The sequence below is a fragment of the Saccostrea cucullata genome, unplaced genomic scaffold (assembly GCF_032062105.1).
Source record: "Saccostrea cucullata isolate Sc308-1 unplaced genomic scaffold, CSIRO_AGI_Scuc_v1 ctg1048, whole genome shotgun sequence".
In the NCBI taxonomy this organism is placed as follows: Eukaryota; Metazoa; Mollusca; class Bivalvia; order Ostreida; family Ostreidae; genus Saccostrea; species Saccostrea cuccullata.
The window spans coordinates 51350-66103 of record NW_026920292.1 but is presented as its reverse complement, the minus strand read 5'-3'; the positions used below and the strand labels follow the sequence as shown (position 1 = coordinate 66103).

Sequence of the window (14754 nt, the reverse complement as noted above, 5' to 3'; positions counted from 1 at the left end):
TGACCAAAACCTTACTAACTGCTTTGAAATTATATTGACAGGGACAGAGACACACTTGACACTCCATCCCCCCTTCTTGGGGTATGCTTTGCACAAAATTTAATTAAAATTGACTAAGCTGGATAGAAGTTGAAAATATGAAAAATTACAGTCAAACAGATTATGAATAACTTTCAGCACATCAGACATGAAGTAGTGATCCTAAAAAAAAATACACCTACAAGATGTAGCTGTTTTATTCCTTTGAAGTGATATCTAGTATTGTTTCTTTTCCTGTATGCCACCTCTATCAGAACAAAATGTCATACATGTATTAACATAACCTTTGACCGTATAGTACCCCAGTATTTAATTTACAATTAATATGGTTCTGGAACCTACCGTCAGATGCCCTTTAAACAAATGATTCTAAACTGGCAATGGTAAAGGGCATCTGAAGAATTTAAAATAAAATGATAGTACAAACAAGCAAACAGCTAGTGTGCATGAAAATGTTGGCAAACACTAGAAAAAATACTAAGGTACTTTCTCAAACTTAACATGAATACTAAAGAGGTTTTATGTAGCTGTATTGCACATACCAAAAGCTTTCCTGCTGTTAAAGGTTGGTTGCCTAGTAGTTATGTAGTATGTACAAGTTTTTCATTCTATCTCATCTAAATTAAGAAGCAAAAATGTCTCTAAAAATCTTATGGTTGGCATAAAGTATTCCTGTTCATTTTACTGATTACTTACAATTGTCCTATTTCTGAGGGTCATCTTCTGATGGGTGTGTTCTCTGCAATGTTCACTATTGAAGTTTCTGTTTGACCTGTTACATATTGAAAATCCTCAATGAACATAATTATGGTTTTAATTTCCATTGTAATTATTGATTACTTTTATAAAAAAAATCTAAACCAATTTATTGTAACATAATGCTTAGGAAAATATTTATGTAATATCAATGGAAAAAAGGAATCATTATGTCCAGTTATCCTAAAATCACAAGTAAGCATTAATCATATAAATTCACATACGTAAACCCATTAGCTTTTTGTGCTATCAAATCATAGTCATCGCTGTGCAATAAAGGAAATCAAGTTCTAATCCACAGCTTGGTGGCAATAAAGTTACTATCCCCGAGTAAAAAGTGACAAGCCCAAATATAGAGGCAAAAGTTAAAAAGTAACATTGAAAAAAAGTTCATCGTGAAAAAAGTCAGGGTATTAACTACAGATGATTCTTTTTAAAATTGAAGTTTAATTTAATTTTCGCTAGTAAAATTTAATCATATATAAATTAGTGATTTAAAAAAAAATGAAAAAAAGATTTTAAATATTCCTTTTCTGGTCATTCACTAGTTCGTCTAATTAAAACGAAGCAAAAATAATTTTGTTTTCATCTTGAATCATTTAAAGCCATATATGGTGTATGTACAATGAAAATTACTAGACTAAAATTATAAGAACTTATTATGTGTATCATTACTTTATATAAACAGGATAAAGATAGAAATTTTCCATAAATTACAAAATCTAAGTCAATTGCGTTATAAAGATATCAAAATTGAATTTGGATTCTCAGAATTTTCTCCGACTCGGAAGAAAAAACAAAAGATTTAAATAACACATAAAAGAGAAGATAAAATTGTATTATTAGATGAAACGAGGTGTTCTCCGTGCTCCGAATTGTATGAAAAGCTTTAATTTAAATGTATTAACTATATTTCTTTACTTAATTTTGTATTTTTCAAAAATATATTTTTGATCAGTTACGCCAAATATGACTTTAAAAAAACGCTACATAATTGCATGACACTCATCATTGAGCTGATTGAGTGAATGTATACAATTTAATAATGAGATATCTGCGAGGCATATATGTACAAGCAAATATTGCTATATTAAACAAAGGAAAGGGGGAATTCAAATTAGGAAATAAAAGATCGTTTTAAAGTAAATCAGTCTTGTAGTACTGCAAAATGGATGCAGTTGTAAAGATTTATGCATAATATTAGCATGCTGCCTGGAATATTTCCATATTAGGGAATTTAATAGCAAAAAAGAGTGAAAATACCGGTGGTGCTTTTCATGTATTACATGTGTATTTTAAAATTCCTAATAGCCCAAGGGGATTCCTCAGTGCAAAAAAACCACTAGCCCCATCCTCAAAAATGGAAGCCCCGGGTGTAGCGCGATGCTAATTACACATTTATCATGCGAAATAGTTATAGTAGCCCTATATCAATTTCAGTATTGTTTAAAATTAATTAAAACAAATGACAAAAACAATAACTAAAAAAAATTCAAACTAAAGCAGACACTCAGTCAAATTTTAAATCAAGACAAAAAGAAGCACTGTTTTTACTGAAAGTTTTTCAGTAATTCAATGAATCTCTTAAGTTACATATCAGATGAGATAAACTTACATACAATTATTTAGTTGTTGTCAATTATCCCATTTATCATCATCTCAGCTCACTTTGCGATTGTAATACTGTGTACATGAACCGATAATTTACAGCTGATTTATGAACACACGATTGTTAAAATTTTCAATTCCCTTTTCAATATACATTGTCAGAACATACTAAGTTGGTTATGATATAAAATCAAAAAATAAACACTTTCGATTTATTTAAGATTATCTAACAATATACGATCATTTACTAAATACTTCTCGCCCTCAAGAGAGTTAAAAAGACAGAGAAAATTCAAAATACAAACAAGTGCATCTCAGGATTAATTGTTCCGATATATCTATTTTAATTTTATGCACAATTGTTTTCAAAATTACATTAAAATCTATTTTCCTGAAACAAGAACCCAGCAATGGATAAATATTAATCGAATAAACTTACCTTTTCTCTTGTCAATAAGAAAATCTTGTTGACATTAAGTGTTTCTTAGTCGCCATATTTTTTTTCCATGAAAACAAACGTTGTTATGATCAGGATCAACGGAAGTTGATTTTCGGAACTCTCGAGAATTTAGAGTTCCGAATGTAAAACTGAAACAACAAAACACGGTGCGTCCGTGAAAGCAACTTTTTTGGACACTTTTTTGGACAAATCGTCGTGTCCAAGTTTTGTTGGGTACTAACCTGCAAATACCCAATTAGGGTGTTTTAAGCATATTCAGCGAAACTTCTTATTGGGTATACCCAATAAGCAAAAAGTACCCAATAAGTACAATCTTGGCATGAAAAATACCCAATAAATGCACTCTCGTAAACACGGACGGACAGACAGACAGACAGACGGACGACGGACAAAATGTGATCAGAAAAGCTCACTTGAGCCTTCGGCTCAGGTGAGCTAAAAAAGTCGACGACCGAAAGATTGAAGTATTGACGTAAATTGAACCACCTCATCACCATTTCATAAAGCTTAAAAACAAGGAAAATTTAGACAAGGAAGAACTTTCTCTGTAAAAATATAAGGTATCTTATTTCTTTCTGTAATAAAAAAAAGTAAACAATAATACTTCCAAGTATTATATACGGAAAAGTAAAAAGAAAATATAAATACTCTTAATAAAGACAATATGATTTCTTTTGTCCAAATGTAAATAAGGACATAGATAGTAAATCATGGATAACAAATAGCATTAGGTGAAACCAATGAAGAGAAAACTTCCTTGATGAGATTAAATGTTTCCTTCTTATTTTCCTATTTGTTTTTTATTGGGAAGGAGAAAATATTTCGTGATAGGGGTGCGGTGCATATAAGCAAATTGCGAAGTTTAAATAAATCAAAATTATCGTAGATCGATCATGCATATAGATACTTTGCATCATTAAAGAAATTATTTTATTTATGTTTGTTCTGCTTCCAATAGACGTCCAGCTAGATTTTAATTTGTAATCTTCATATTTCATGTACATATTCCTGTTTTGATGTAGGAGGAAGAAAAAAAGCAATTATTAACAATCAGATAAAATAAAATTGAACAGACATTTTAATTCAAAAAGGCAAAAAATAATTTGACAGATAAATAATAACTAAACAAGAATTTTTACAAATAAGAAAAAATCCACTTTTCTTCAAACATTTGGAATTTGAATAGTTACAACACTTGAAACATTACGTGTCAAAACAGATCTCTTTCATGATAATGTGATTTTCAAACAAAAAAAAAACGGTTACTATTTAAACAAGGAAACTGTTCAAAACACTCTTCTCTGATCAGTTATTAGAGAGGTTTTGCAAGCTCACTTGTACGTGTACATGTACGTGTAAACTACAAGTTAGAATTACACGTACACGTTAACATTTTTTGTTCTTGTTTAGCAAAGTATAACCGGTACTTGTACTTGTAAGTTTTAAATGTAAAAGTGGTTTACATTAAAAATTCATCCAAAAAACACGAAAAAGCAATGACTTTAATACGAATACCACCGTTTTACATAAATATATACTTGTACTTATGAGAAAAAAAGATTATACAGATTTCTTATATTTTTAAGCGGTCAAAGCCTGTTTCGAAAATGTAGTTCTTGTGATTTTAACTCCCTATAAATTAATACTTTTCAATTACTGACGTTCAGTTGTTTTATCAGTTATTTGCATTAAATATTCAAGTTTTAGAAAAACGCACACTGTTTGAAAAATAAACAGCAGTTAAAAAATTATAAGCTACAAGTTTTAAATTACGCGTACTTGGCAATCTACAAGTAATCTGTGTGCGCGGATACGTGTAGAAATTCGTCATTAGCAAAAGTGATGACGTAATACACAGATTTCTGGTGCTACACGTACACATACACGTTGTTTTGCTAAACCTCTCTATTATTCACTATTCTAATGTTTTGTGTTTAATAATGTATAAGGTAAAGATAACAACAGTGATCGATCTCAAAATTTCTATAAGCTTCACAAATATGTGAAGAGGCATTAAACACATATGCTTGGAAATTCCAGAGATGATCGAGAAATGTATGGGGAAACTTACGAATGCCTTACATAGTTGTCGGATTGACAGAAGGTGCTGTTTTCATTTGATCACAGTTTTAAATCTTGAGCTTTGAAATGGAAACATGTTGTTATATTGGGCTAGAGAATCTAGTTAATTATTCTTCTTTTCACGTGTTGAAGAGTTATATATAGAAAGTAGACTTAGCACGAGGACAGTAGCTCGTAAAATCAAATTTGTTAATTTGACTTTGGTGCTCTTGAATAGCTGATCTTATTTTTACTTTTCCTTTTTAATTTCATTTAACCTTTGTGGACCAAGGACCTTTTCTTACTATTGTTCTTGGAAAGATTTTTCCTTTCCACACAAGGTTTGACCAGAATCAGATTTACGTAATATTTGTACCTTAGCCCCCGGGCTCACAATAAAAGATATATTCTACATAAATTTGACACGATTTTAAAAAAGTAAGATTTAATGTGGCATTGTATTTTAAAAAGAGTTCTTTTGATGTAGTTTTATGAACATGTAAAAGTGAAACCTGAGATTCCTAAGCAAACTTTAATCTAAATGCTCAAGCACGTTTGTATATCAATACAAAGGGGTGATTTGAGAACTACATTGTATCTCTATATTTACAAAATCACAATTCAGATCAGAAAATATTTGGCGCACACATAGTCAAACACATGTTTTTTAAACAGCACATGATAATTAATGTTTTTCTTCATAATTATGACCTCACAAAAGGAAAATGTTCACTCATTTGGACACACAACCACTTGCCGATGGAGAGCTGCATATTTTGTCTTAAACTCGGCACTTAAGGCTATTGAGTAGGGAGAATTCTTTTTCGTGCCAGCACCTACTGCAACACAGGACTTCAGCTTATATGGTGAAGGATATAGAGATACCAAACAGTATCCAAGATCAAAGTACAAAAAACAACACGTATGGTTTCTTGATGATTCTTCTATATCATGCTATAGATCTTCATGATGTATGATTATGTTCAAAGTTTTAAAGGATTTTGTCAAAACACAAGAAAGATGAGATTTAAGTTTCAGACAACCACAACGGCCTGCACGTGCATGCGCGTGAAATCTTGCTTTTTGGACTATGTCGTCTTGTCTATACTTCTAATATATCCTTACATTATGAGTTTCAAAGAATTTTATCAAAAATTTAAACAGTTACATCTATATCAATTATATTGGCCATTTCTCGTGTTGCAAGTACGTGCGCACAAAATGACCTTCGTTCCACAAAACTACATAACATTCCTACTGACCCTAAAAAGGTCTCCTCACTAAGATATTGACAGTAACTGTAGTGAATAAAAAACTTCAAGAGTACTGTGCAACTATATATTCAAGAAGTGGTGTGAATCAGATGTGGATACTAAAAATTCTAAAGAACTTTTGGACAATTTGAAATCACAAGACTTGACAAAAATCAACAGCTTAAAAACTTACGACTTTTCAACTTTATACATAACAATTCCCCACGACAAATTTAAATCCAGGCTTTTTGATATCACTGACAGCTGCTTCTTCAATAAAAAAGGAACTCGTAAATTACTTACCTCGTCATTGGTTCATTTGAAAAAATATTTTGTTAAAACAGATTCTGATTGCACACATAAGTACTCTGATGTTGACATCAAGAAGATGCTTGAGTTTCTGATTGACAATATCTATGTGGTTTTTGGAGACCAGGTATTCCAACAATCTATTGGAATCCGCATGGGTATAAATTGCGCTCCGTTATTAGCAGACTTATGAGGCAGAATTAATACAAAATCTTATGCGTGAAAAGAAGAAAACACTTCACGTGCTGCTTCAACTCGACATTTAGATATATCGACGACGTATTGTCAATTATTAATGGTAATTCCCATTCCTACGTCGATACGATATATCCCGGTGAGCTTGAGATAAAAGATACCACAGAGTCCGACATTTCTGCTTCATAGTTGGATATTTTTCTTGAAAACGACACTAATGGTAATCTAACAACCAAGCTATATGATAAACGTGAGGACTTTAACTTTTCTATCGTCAACTTCCCTTACTTATGCAGCAATATACCTTCATCACCTGGATTATACAGGAATTATATATATCAGATGATTCGATACGAAAGAGCTTGTTCTACAATTTCTTAAACGAGGTAAATTATTGAAAAGCAAGTTGATGAAACAAGAATATCAGCAGTCTCGTTTAAAGTCATCATTTGGTGAGTTCTATGGTCGATACAATGGCCTTGTCAGCAAATACAATTTATCATTGAGTCAAATGCTGACTGACGTTTTTCATACCAATTGTTAGTCCATTATTTATACACTGTATTGACGACGGATTTTTCCGTTATTTCCTGATCATGACAAGGAGCACACGGCGGGTGTGACCGGTCGGCAAGGGATACTCACTCTTCCAAGGCACCTGATCCCACCTCTGATGTTTCGGGGGTCCTTGTTTGCTCTGCTTCTATTTTGTATTGTTTTATGGACTTGGAGATTGAATACTGTCCGTTATCTCCATATCCTTCTTTCACCTTAATCAGACGTGTCGTTTACAAGATCACTTGTGGACAAAAATTTCCCAGGATGAAAAATAACTGGAAAGTCTGCTTTTACAAGCAATAGAGTATGTCTCCTCGAACTGGACAAGACTTTCATTTTTGTTTCAGTAAAACAATACCCATTAGCTAAGCTTGGACAACCATCAACTCGTATCAGTCCTTTCAGTACTTTGATTTAAAAATTTTAAGAATTTTCACTTTCCCTTAGTTTCCATGGTAATAATAGATTATTAAAAGATTTTAAATGCGAATCGCACAACTAAAATTACTTATAACTAAAATAAAAAAAGTTTCATGACAAATGTTCAAGGGACCAGAGAGAACACTCGCGGACAAAATTTGTCACTTTTTTGCAGGTTTCCATTGCAGTGGTAGTTATTTTGAAACTGAATGACCACAAAACACAACTACAACCAGTGGTCATCCTTTGAGGAATGTTTAAGGAATATTGTCCCATCCATTTTCGAAAAACAGCCTGGACAACAAAAACATGCGTACAATCGCAATATGTCACCCGACTTCGATTGATTGTGGTATGAAGGAAAGGAGTCAAACATTTGTTTAAGGTACTCCGATCCTCAGCCAAAAGGAAAACTCTTTGAATTATAATAAATCAATTCTTTTCATGCAATGGTTTTTATTTTATATCTCAATGTGCTTCAAGCTTGAAGTTCTCAAAAAGCTCTTATAAAAAGTCGAAATTTTTACCCCCAAAACAGAACTTTTACAATTACAGTTTTCAAGAAATAGATGTTAATGTTGATTAACTTTTGGCACCATTAATATGATCTGAAGTTAGAAGTGATTTATGGTGTTTTTCAATGAGAGGAAAATCATTATACACTAAGTATTTCACAATAATCTTAGTAAATAGAAGAAATTAAAGCACCACGCAATAATGTCATTAAAAATTAATAAATCACCAGGGGAAGATGGTATTACATCAAATTTTTACCAAATGTATTGGGATGTTATTGAAGACGAATTTACCAAAGTAATTAAACATATCTTTAACCACAATTTACTTTGCGACTCCCAAACGAGAGGTATTTTATCCCTAATTCACAAAGGGGGAGAACGCGAAAATATAAAGAATTGGAGATCTCTGACAATGTTAAATACAGACTATAAAATAATTGCAAAAATACTTGCTGAAAGATCAAAATCTGTCCTGCCAAAACTTATACATCCTGATCAAAAAGGTTTTGTAAAGGGAAGAAATATAAGCGATGCCAATAGAATTATACAAGATATTATTGATTTCGCAGATAATGAAGACTTAAAAGGAGCAATAATTTTTCTTGATCAACAAAAAGCATTTGATAGATTAGAGTGGGAATGGTTAGACTCTACCGTAAAAACTTTAATTTTGGAAATAAATACTGCATCTGGATAAAAATGTTGTTAATAAATGCAAAAACCTGCATTAAAACAAATGGGTTCCTCTCCAAATACTTTACAATATCAAGATCAGCTAGACAAGGGTGTCCTATAGCTCCCTTGCTATATGTATTACAAATAGAAACTTTGGCTTGCGCCATACGCCAAAATCCCAACATTAAAGGTATACATGTTCCTAATAATAATCAGCACATTGAATGCAAAATCAATATGTTTGCTGATGATACCCAGTTGTTCAATAAAGACGAAGAATATATAGAAGAATCCTTTAAAATCTTTGAAATATATGAAAAAGCATCAGGCGCAAAAATAAATTTTGCTAGAACAAAGGGCTTATATATTGGAAAATTAAGGGGTAAAAAACCTAAATACAATAAAATTCAGTGTACCACAATGCATGTTAAAACTTTAGGTGTGAACCACGGATACGATATTGATATTGAAGCTATATGGATGGAAAAAATAGAAAAAATAATCAATTGCCTTCATGTATGGAAAACTAGAAATTTGACATTTAAAGGAAAAACATTAATAATTAAAAATCTTGTAATTCCTATTATTGGTTATGAAATTGAAATGAGAGGCATACCTAATATTTACAGTAAAAAATTAATGACATTATCTGGTCTTATATATGGGATCAGGAAGTAAACAAAGTAGATAGAAATGTTTGTTGCCTTAATAAAGCTGAGGGGGGATTAGACATGATAAATTTATTTACATTTATTAAAAGTAAACAAATTAAAACAATAAACAAAATAATGCACTCTGAACTTGAAAACTGGAATGCTATAGGAAAGCTCTGGCTAAAAAGTAAAGATACTCATCCGAAACAGGAATATTTTATTTGCAATTGCTCTGATCTTATGAACATATCTCTTAATAAACTGCCCACATTTTATAAAAATGCATTATTGGCATAGAGTGAATTTAGATCACACTATCCACCAGAAAGCGAAGATGAAGTTTTGAAATGTCAGATTTTTGGAAATAAAGATATACAATTTCGAGGCAAAAGCCTATATATAGAGACTTTTATTAAATGTGGTCTACAAACTATTGGATATATTTGGGATAATGATACTAAGACTTTTAAGACTAATGCTTACATATTTTCAAAACTACTTGATAAAAGAAGTTGGATTTTTGAATACAGTAAAATAAAAACCGCTATACCTAAAACCTATCTTGACATTCTAGAAGGGAGAAATACTGTAAATAGAATAGATAATGAAATAAATAATTTTTTTGTAATGTGTGATATTTTTTTATTTGTAAGAAAAACAAACAAGTTCATAAATTTTGAAGATATCAAACTCAAAGAAATACAAAGAGTATTAAACAAAAATATCACTCCAAAATCCCAACAAAAATGGGAGAAACTGATGCAAATTGAAATTACATGGAAAAAGATTTGGGGCTCAATTTATGAAGTTAGGTTAAAACAAAAGGTTCAAGAATTTCAATGGAAATGCTTGCATAACATCTTATACACTGAAGAAAAATTAAGCAAAATGGGTTTTTCAAATGGTAATTGTATTTTTCTGTAAATCAAATATTGAGAGCCAGAAACATCTATTTTATGAATGTAAACATGTCAAACCACTTTTATAATTGGTACAAAATATAATGTTAAAAATCTCTGTAGTAAATCCAGTCAAAGTTGATGTATGTATTGTTTTATTGGGATTCGCTGGAGAACCCAAACATGTTCGAATATGTATTAACCTTGATTTATATATACAAGTGTTCAATATGGAAAACAAGAAACAGTATTAAGTATGAAAATAAAAATATTACAAATTCAGCACTCTTGAGTGATTTCAAGAAAAAAATGAAATCAATCTTTCAACTCTTAAGAAATAATAAGAGTAACTTCAACAGAAATTTAAAATTAATATGCTTACAGACTTTGATTAACTGTTACCTGTTTTCCTAAGTACAGATTTAAATAATAATATAATGATGTTTTCATAATTATATATTTACATTCTATTGTCACATTTTCACCAAAACTGATTCCATATTTATATATACTTATATTATTTTATTTATAATATGTATTAGATGTAAAATTATGTGTGACTTTGTATTTAAATAATAAAGCACCCTGCGTGGTGCTGTAGGGATTATTATTATGTATTGTTATAGAGGGAGCTTAGTCAGGGTCCCATCCCTGGCAGCTGCCCAACTTATCAGCTGTTGACTGTTATAGGTCTGGGAAATAAATGATGAGGAAAAAAAATTGTCGCATTAAAAAAAAAGCACCATATATGTATAGAAATTGTGCAAAATCTTCAAAAAGCTGGAAACCTATGATTTTTATTTTTTTTTCTTTCTAAAATGTATTTGTTGATCAAATTCGAATGGGAAAATGCATAGTACATGTTCAAATATGCATTTCCTGAAAAATAAGATTTCCTAATTTTCCCAATGTGATATGATTTCTTTAAAGATGTATACGTAGTTTGAAGAATGAATTAATGTGGAAAAACACACGTTACTCTGAGAATTCACGGATATTTTTGTGAGCATTTTCAATTTGTTCAATGCATGATTTTCAGAATCTGAGGATCGGAGGACCTTAAAAAACATTTGTAATTCGTTCTGTTACACAATGAACCCAGTAATTTGCTCTGGAAGATTGCCAGGTTACAGGTAAAAGAATAGGTAAATGTCTTAACAATAACATTTTTTTTTTCAAATCCCTAAGATATAGTCGACTTTAAACGTATCCGATATGATTAAGAGAAAACACCCATTCTATATCCATATAGGATAATAAACAGTTGGCAGACAGAGTACTCGGGTTGCGATGGTCACCTTGCTCTTTAATAATTATCCATCTATCCTATATCCAAGAGTTGGCCATTTCTGAGAAATTCTGTAACTGAATTTTTTTATGAGATGAAAAACATCATGTTACCTTCTTGTATTAACCAGACTTATTGAAATTTAGTGCGTGTTGATTTTTCTATGTACTGTACTTGAGTGGAGAGTGATTAGGCCCTGGATTAGATTTTCAAGCACCTGCTCGACTTCGACCGAAACAAACTTGTGCCTTGCTGGATGGCTATGTATTTTTTGCCCAATTGGTACTAAAATCTTTATAAAGAATTGTTTTACAAGATCTGAAAAGGAAATTTCTCAGCAGTTTGTTTTAAATGAATTACATCTACTCAAACTTACACATTTTTGGTAAGAATATACAGCAGAATTAAATACTGTAGTGCAACCTCTAAGTAGCGGAGGAGGGGAGGACTACTTCAAACGATAAAAAACCCCACTGAAACCTAATCTGAATTGCCTTATGAAAGTTAGTTTAAATAGTTTGCAAACATTTTGATCAACCTTCAAATTCATGTTTTTTTTCAAATTACATTTTTATTATATTTTTTCCTCTTTTTCGCTAAGATAATTAACATTTGGCTATTAATAGAGATCTTCCACTAAAGAATCTCAAAAAACAAAAAAACAAAAAAACACTGACAAATGAAAAGATACATGGATGCATGGACCTCTTGACACAGAAAAGTTTCAAGTTAAGGATCCAGTATCTTTTGAAGGTTATTTTTATATCTAATATCCTTTATAGACCCAATCGTAAATTGTGTTAAGAATAGAATTATTATACAATTTGTTCAGTAAGAGGAGGATTCGAATTTTACACAATGATTGAACCTTTCTACATTTTATTTGTTTAATTCTAGGTGCCCACATGTAAATTGTATATATGATTGTTTAATATGGCACGCCAAATTCACAAAAATTATAAACCTAGCTTCAAATTTGATAAACTAGGTTTATCACTGTAAACTATAGTTTACAAACCGTAAACTATAGTTAACGATTCGTTAAGTATAGTCTTCATCTGTAAAACTATATTTAACGGTTGTTAACTATAGTTTACGAATGATAATCTAAGTTTATCTCTCTGTAATAAGCGTTAACAATAGATTTTGTTGATAAACATAGATTCACGTTTGTAAACTATAGTTTACAATCGTAAACTATAGTTAAGAGTTGTTAATCATAGTGAAACTATATTTATCAGATCGTTAACTATAGTTAACGGTTTGTAAACTATAGTTTACAAATCGTGAAACTGTATTTATCAGATAATCTATGTTTTGCAATCGCAAATGATTGTTTTCAGTGCTAAGTATAGTTTACGGTTGTGAAACATAGATTATCGCATTAACTATGGTTTACGGTTGTAAACTATAGATTAACGTTGTTAACTATAGTTTACAGTCCGTAAACTATAGTTTACAACCGATAAACCTAGTTTATCGACAGCGAAACTGTTTTGCTAATTTTTGTGAATTTGGCGTGCCATAGTTTAATCTTTATATCACAATTTTCTGTTTATGTTGTATGTTTTCAACGTATATTCTAGTAGATATTTTGTTTTTCAATTTCATGATATTTTTTTTACTTATTCTGTACCTATCTTTTTGTATGCTATAATGCCTACGGAATATCTTCATCTTTTATTACCTAAACATTTGGGCTGTCTTTCTCCCCAATCCCAGTAGGCATACTTTCCATCCTTGCTCCTGACACAGTTTGTGATGTTTGGTCCATCCAATTTAGATCCGATTCTACATGAAAAATAACACTGCGCTCCATATCGATATCCCCAAGGACAATTCACAGACAGGAAATTATTGCCGTAAGGTCGTCTGCAAGTTAACACTGAAAAATAATAGAAAGAAAACCATTTTTTATTATTTATTTCATAAAATTATTTTATTTAATGCTTTGAACTAATGCAGCAAAATAGTTGTTAAATGCAGAATTAATACCTCTCATAGACAGTGCCACGGTACACGGTCTAGCGGTGTTGCCTGTCTTATCTTCAGCTGTATATGTTACATAGTGCGTCCCAGCCTCAATTTTGTCTCGGGGTGAAATGGTACCATTCTTTTTTAAAACAATGCTTTTATCGGCGTTATCGTAGACGTATGGTTCATCCCAGTAAATTTCTCCTATTGTAGAATTTTCATCCGCTATTCCGTAAGCCAAAGGGGTGCAGTTTTTAATTTCTGGCTTTAGAATATCTGAAGCATTGAAATGTCTTATAATTCTTGTTTATAGTTTTGGTTATTATTTAAATCAGGTTGTTTTACTCTTTTGATTTAAAAAAGAAAAAGAATTTATTTATTTTATATCGAAAAGTCTGTGTTGTCTACTTATGTCACAATAACATACGCCAAAACATATAAATCCGCTTGACATTACATTTAGAATATGTATACTTAAAAAAAATATTTAAAGGGGAAATGCATTTCTTTTGGAAAAAGAATATAACAAACAGTAATTATATTCAAAAGGCCCTTGGAACTATAAAATTTAGAAGCAGAGCAAACATCTATCCCTAAAAACATTTGGGATTAGATGCCATGAAGGAGTAAACTTTTCCAGTCTACCGACAAACCTGGTCCTGTATGTGCTCATTGGGTAATAGATAGTTTAGTGTGCAAAAATAGCCTATCCATTTGTTCGGAAAATACGAGTCAACATTTGAGTATATGAAGGATTATTTTTGCGGAAAAAGTTATTTTTTTCTCGAGCTTTAATTCGAATATCAGTCACACGATTCTTTAAGAATATGAAGTGTTAGCGTCGACCCTCACCTTCACATGGTGGAATTATCACTTGCCAGCTTCCACTTTTGTTGCAAAGATTTACCCTTTCTTGTCCCGAAGGAATGTCAAACCCGGGGGGACATATAACTGAACATTCACTTCCGTATCGATTCCCTTTAGTACAGGTGTAATAAGACCCGTTTTTCCTTTGAGGAAGTGATGGACATAGTATCTCTGAAATAAGACATGCAAAGAATAAAATCATAATTTTTTATTGTTATAAC

General features: G+C 31.2%; 1 protein-coding gene across 1 annotated transcript in view; it reads right to left on the bottom strand.

Annotated features, from left to right (window-relative positions):
- LOC134246408 (sushi, von Willebrand factor type A, EGF and pentraxin domain-containing protein 1-like) overlaps window positions 1–14754 on the bottom strand; it is a 31571-nt gene that overhangs the window by 15271 nt on the left and 1546 nt on the right. Inside the window, exons 6-8 of the mRNA XM_062728775.1 lie at window positions 14519–14704; window positions 13688–13942; window positions 13380–13577 (exon numbers count right to left, since the gene is read on the bottom strand). Coding sequence (XP_062584759.1) covers window positions 13380–13577; window positions 13688–13942; window positions 14519–14704 — 639 coding nt within the window. The remainder of the gene's footprint in view (window positions 1–13379; window positions 13578–13687; window positions 13943–14518; window positions 14705–14754) is intronic.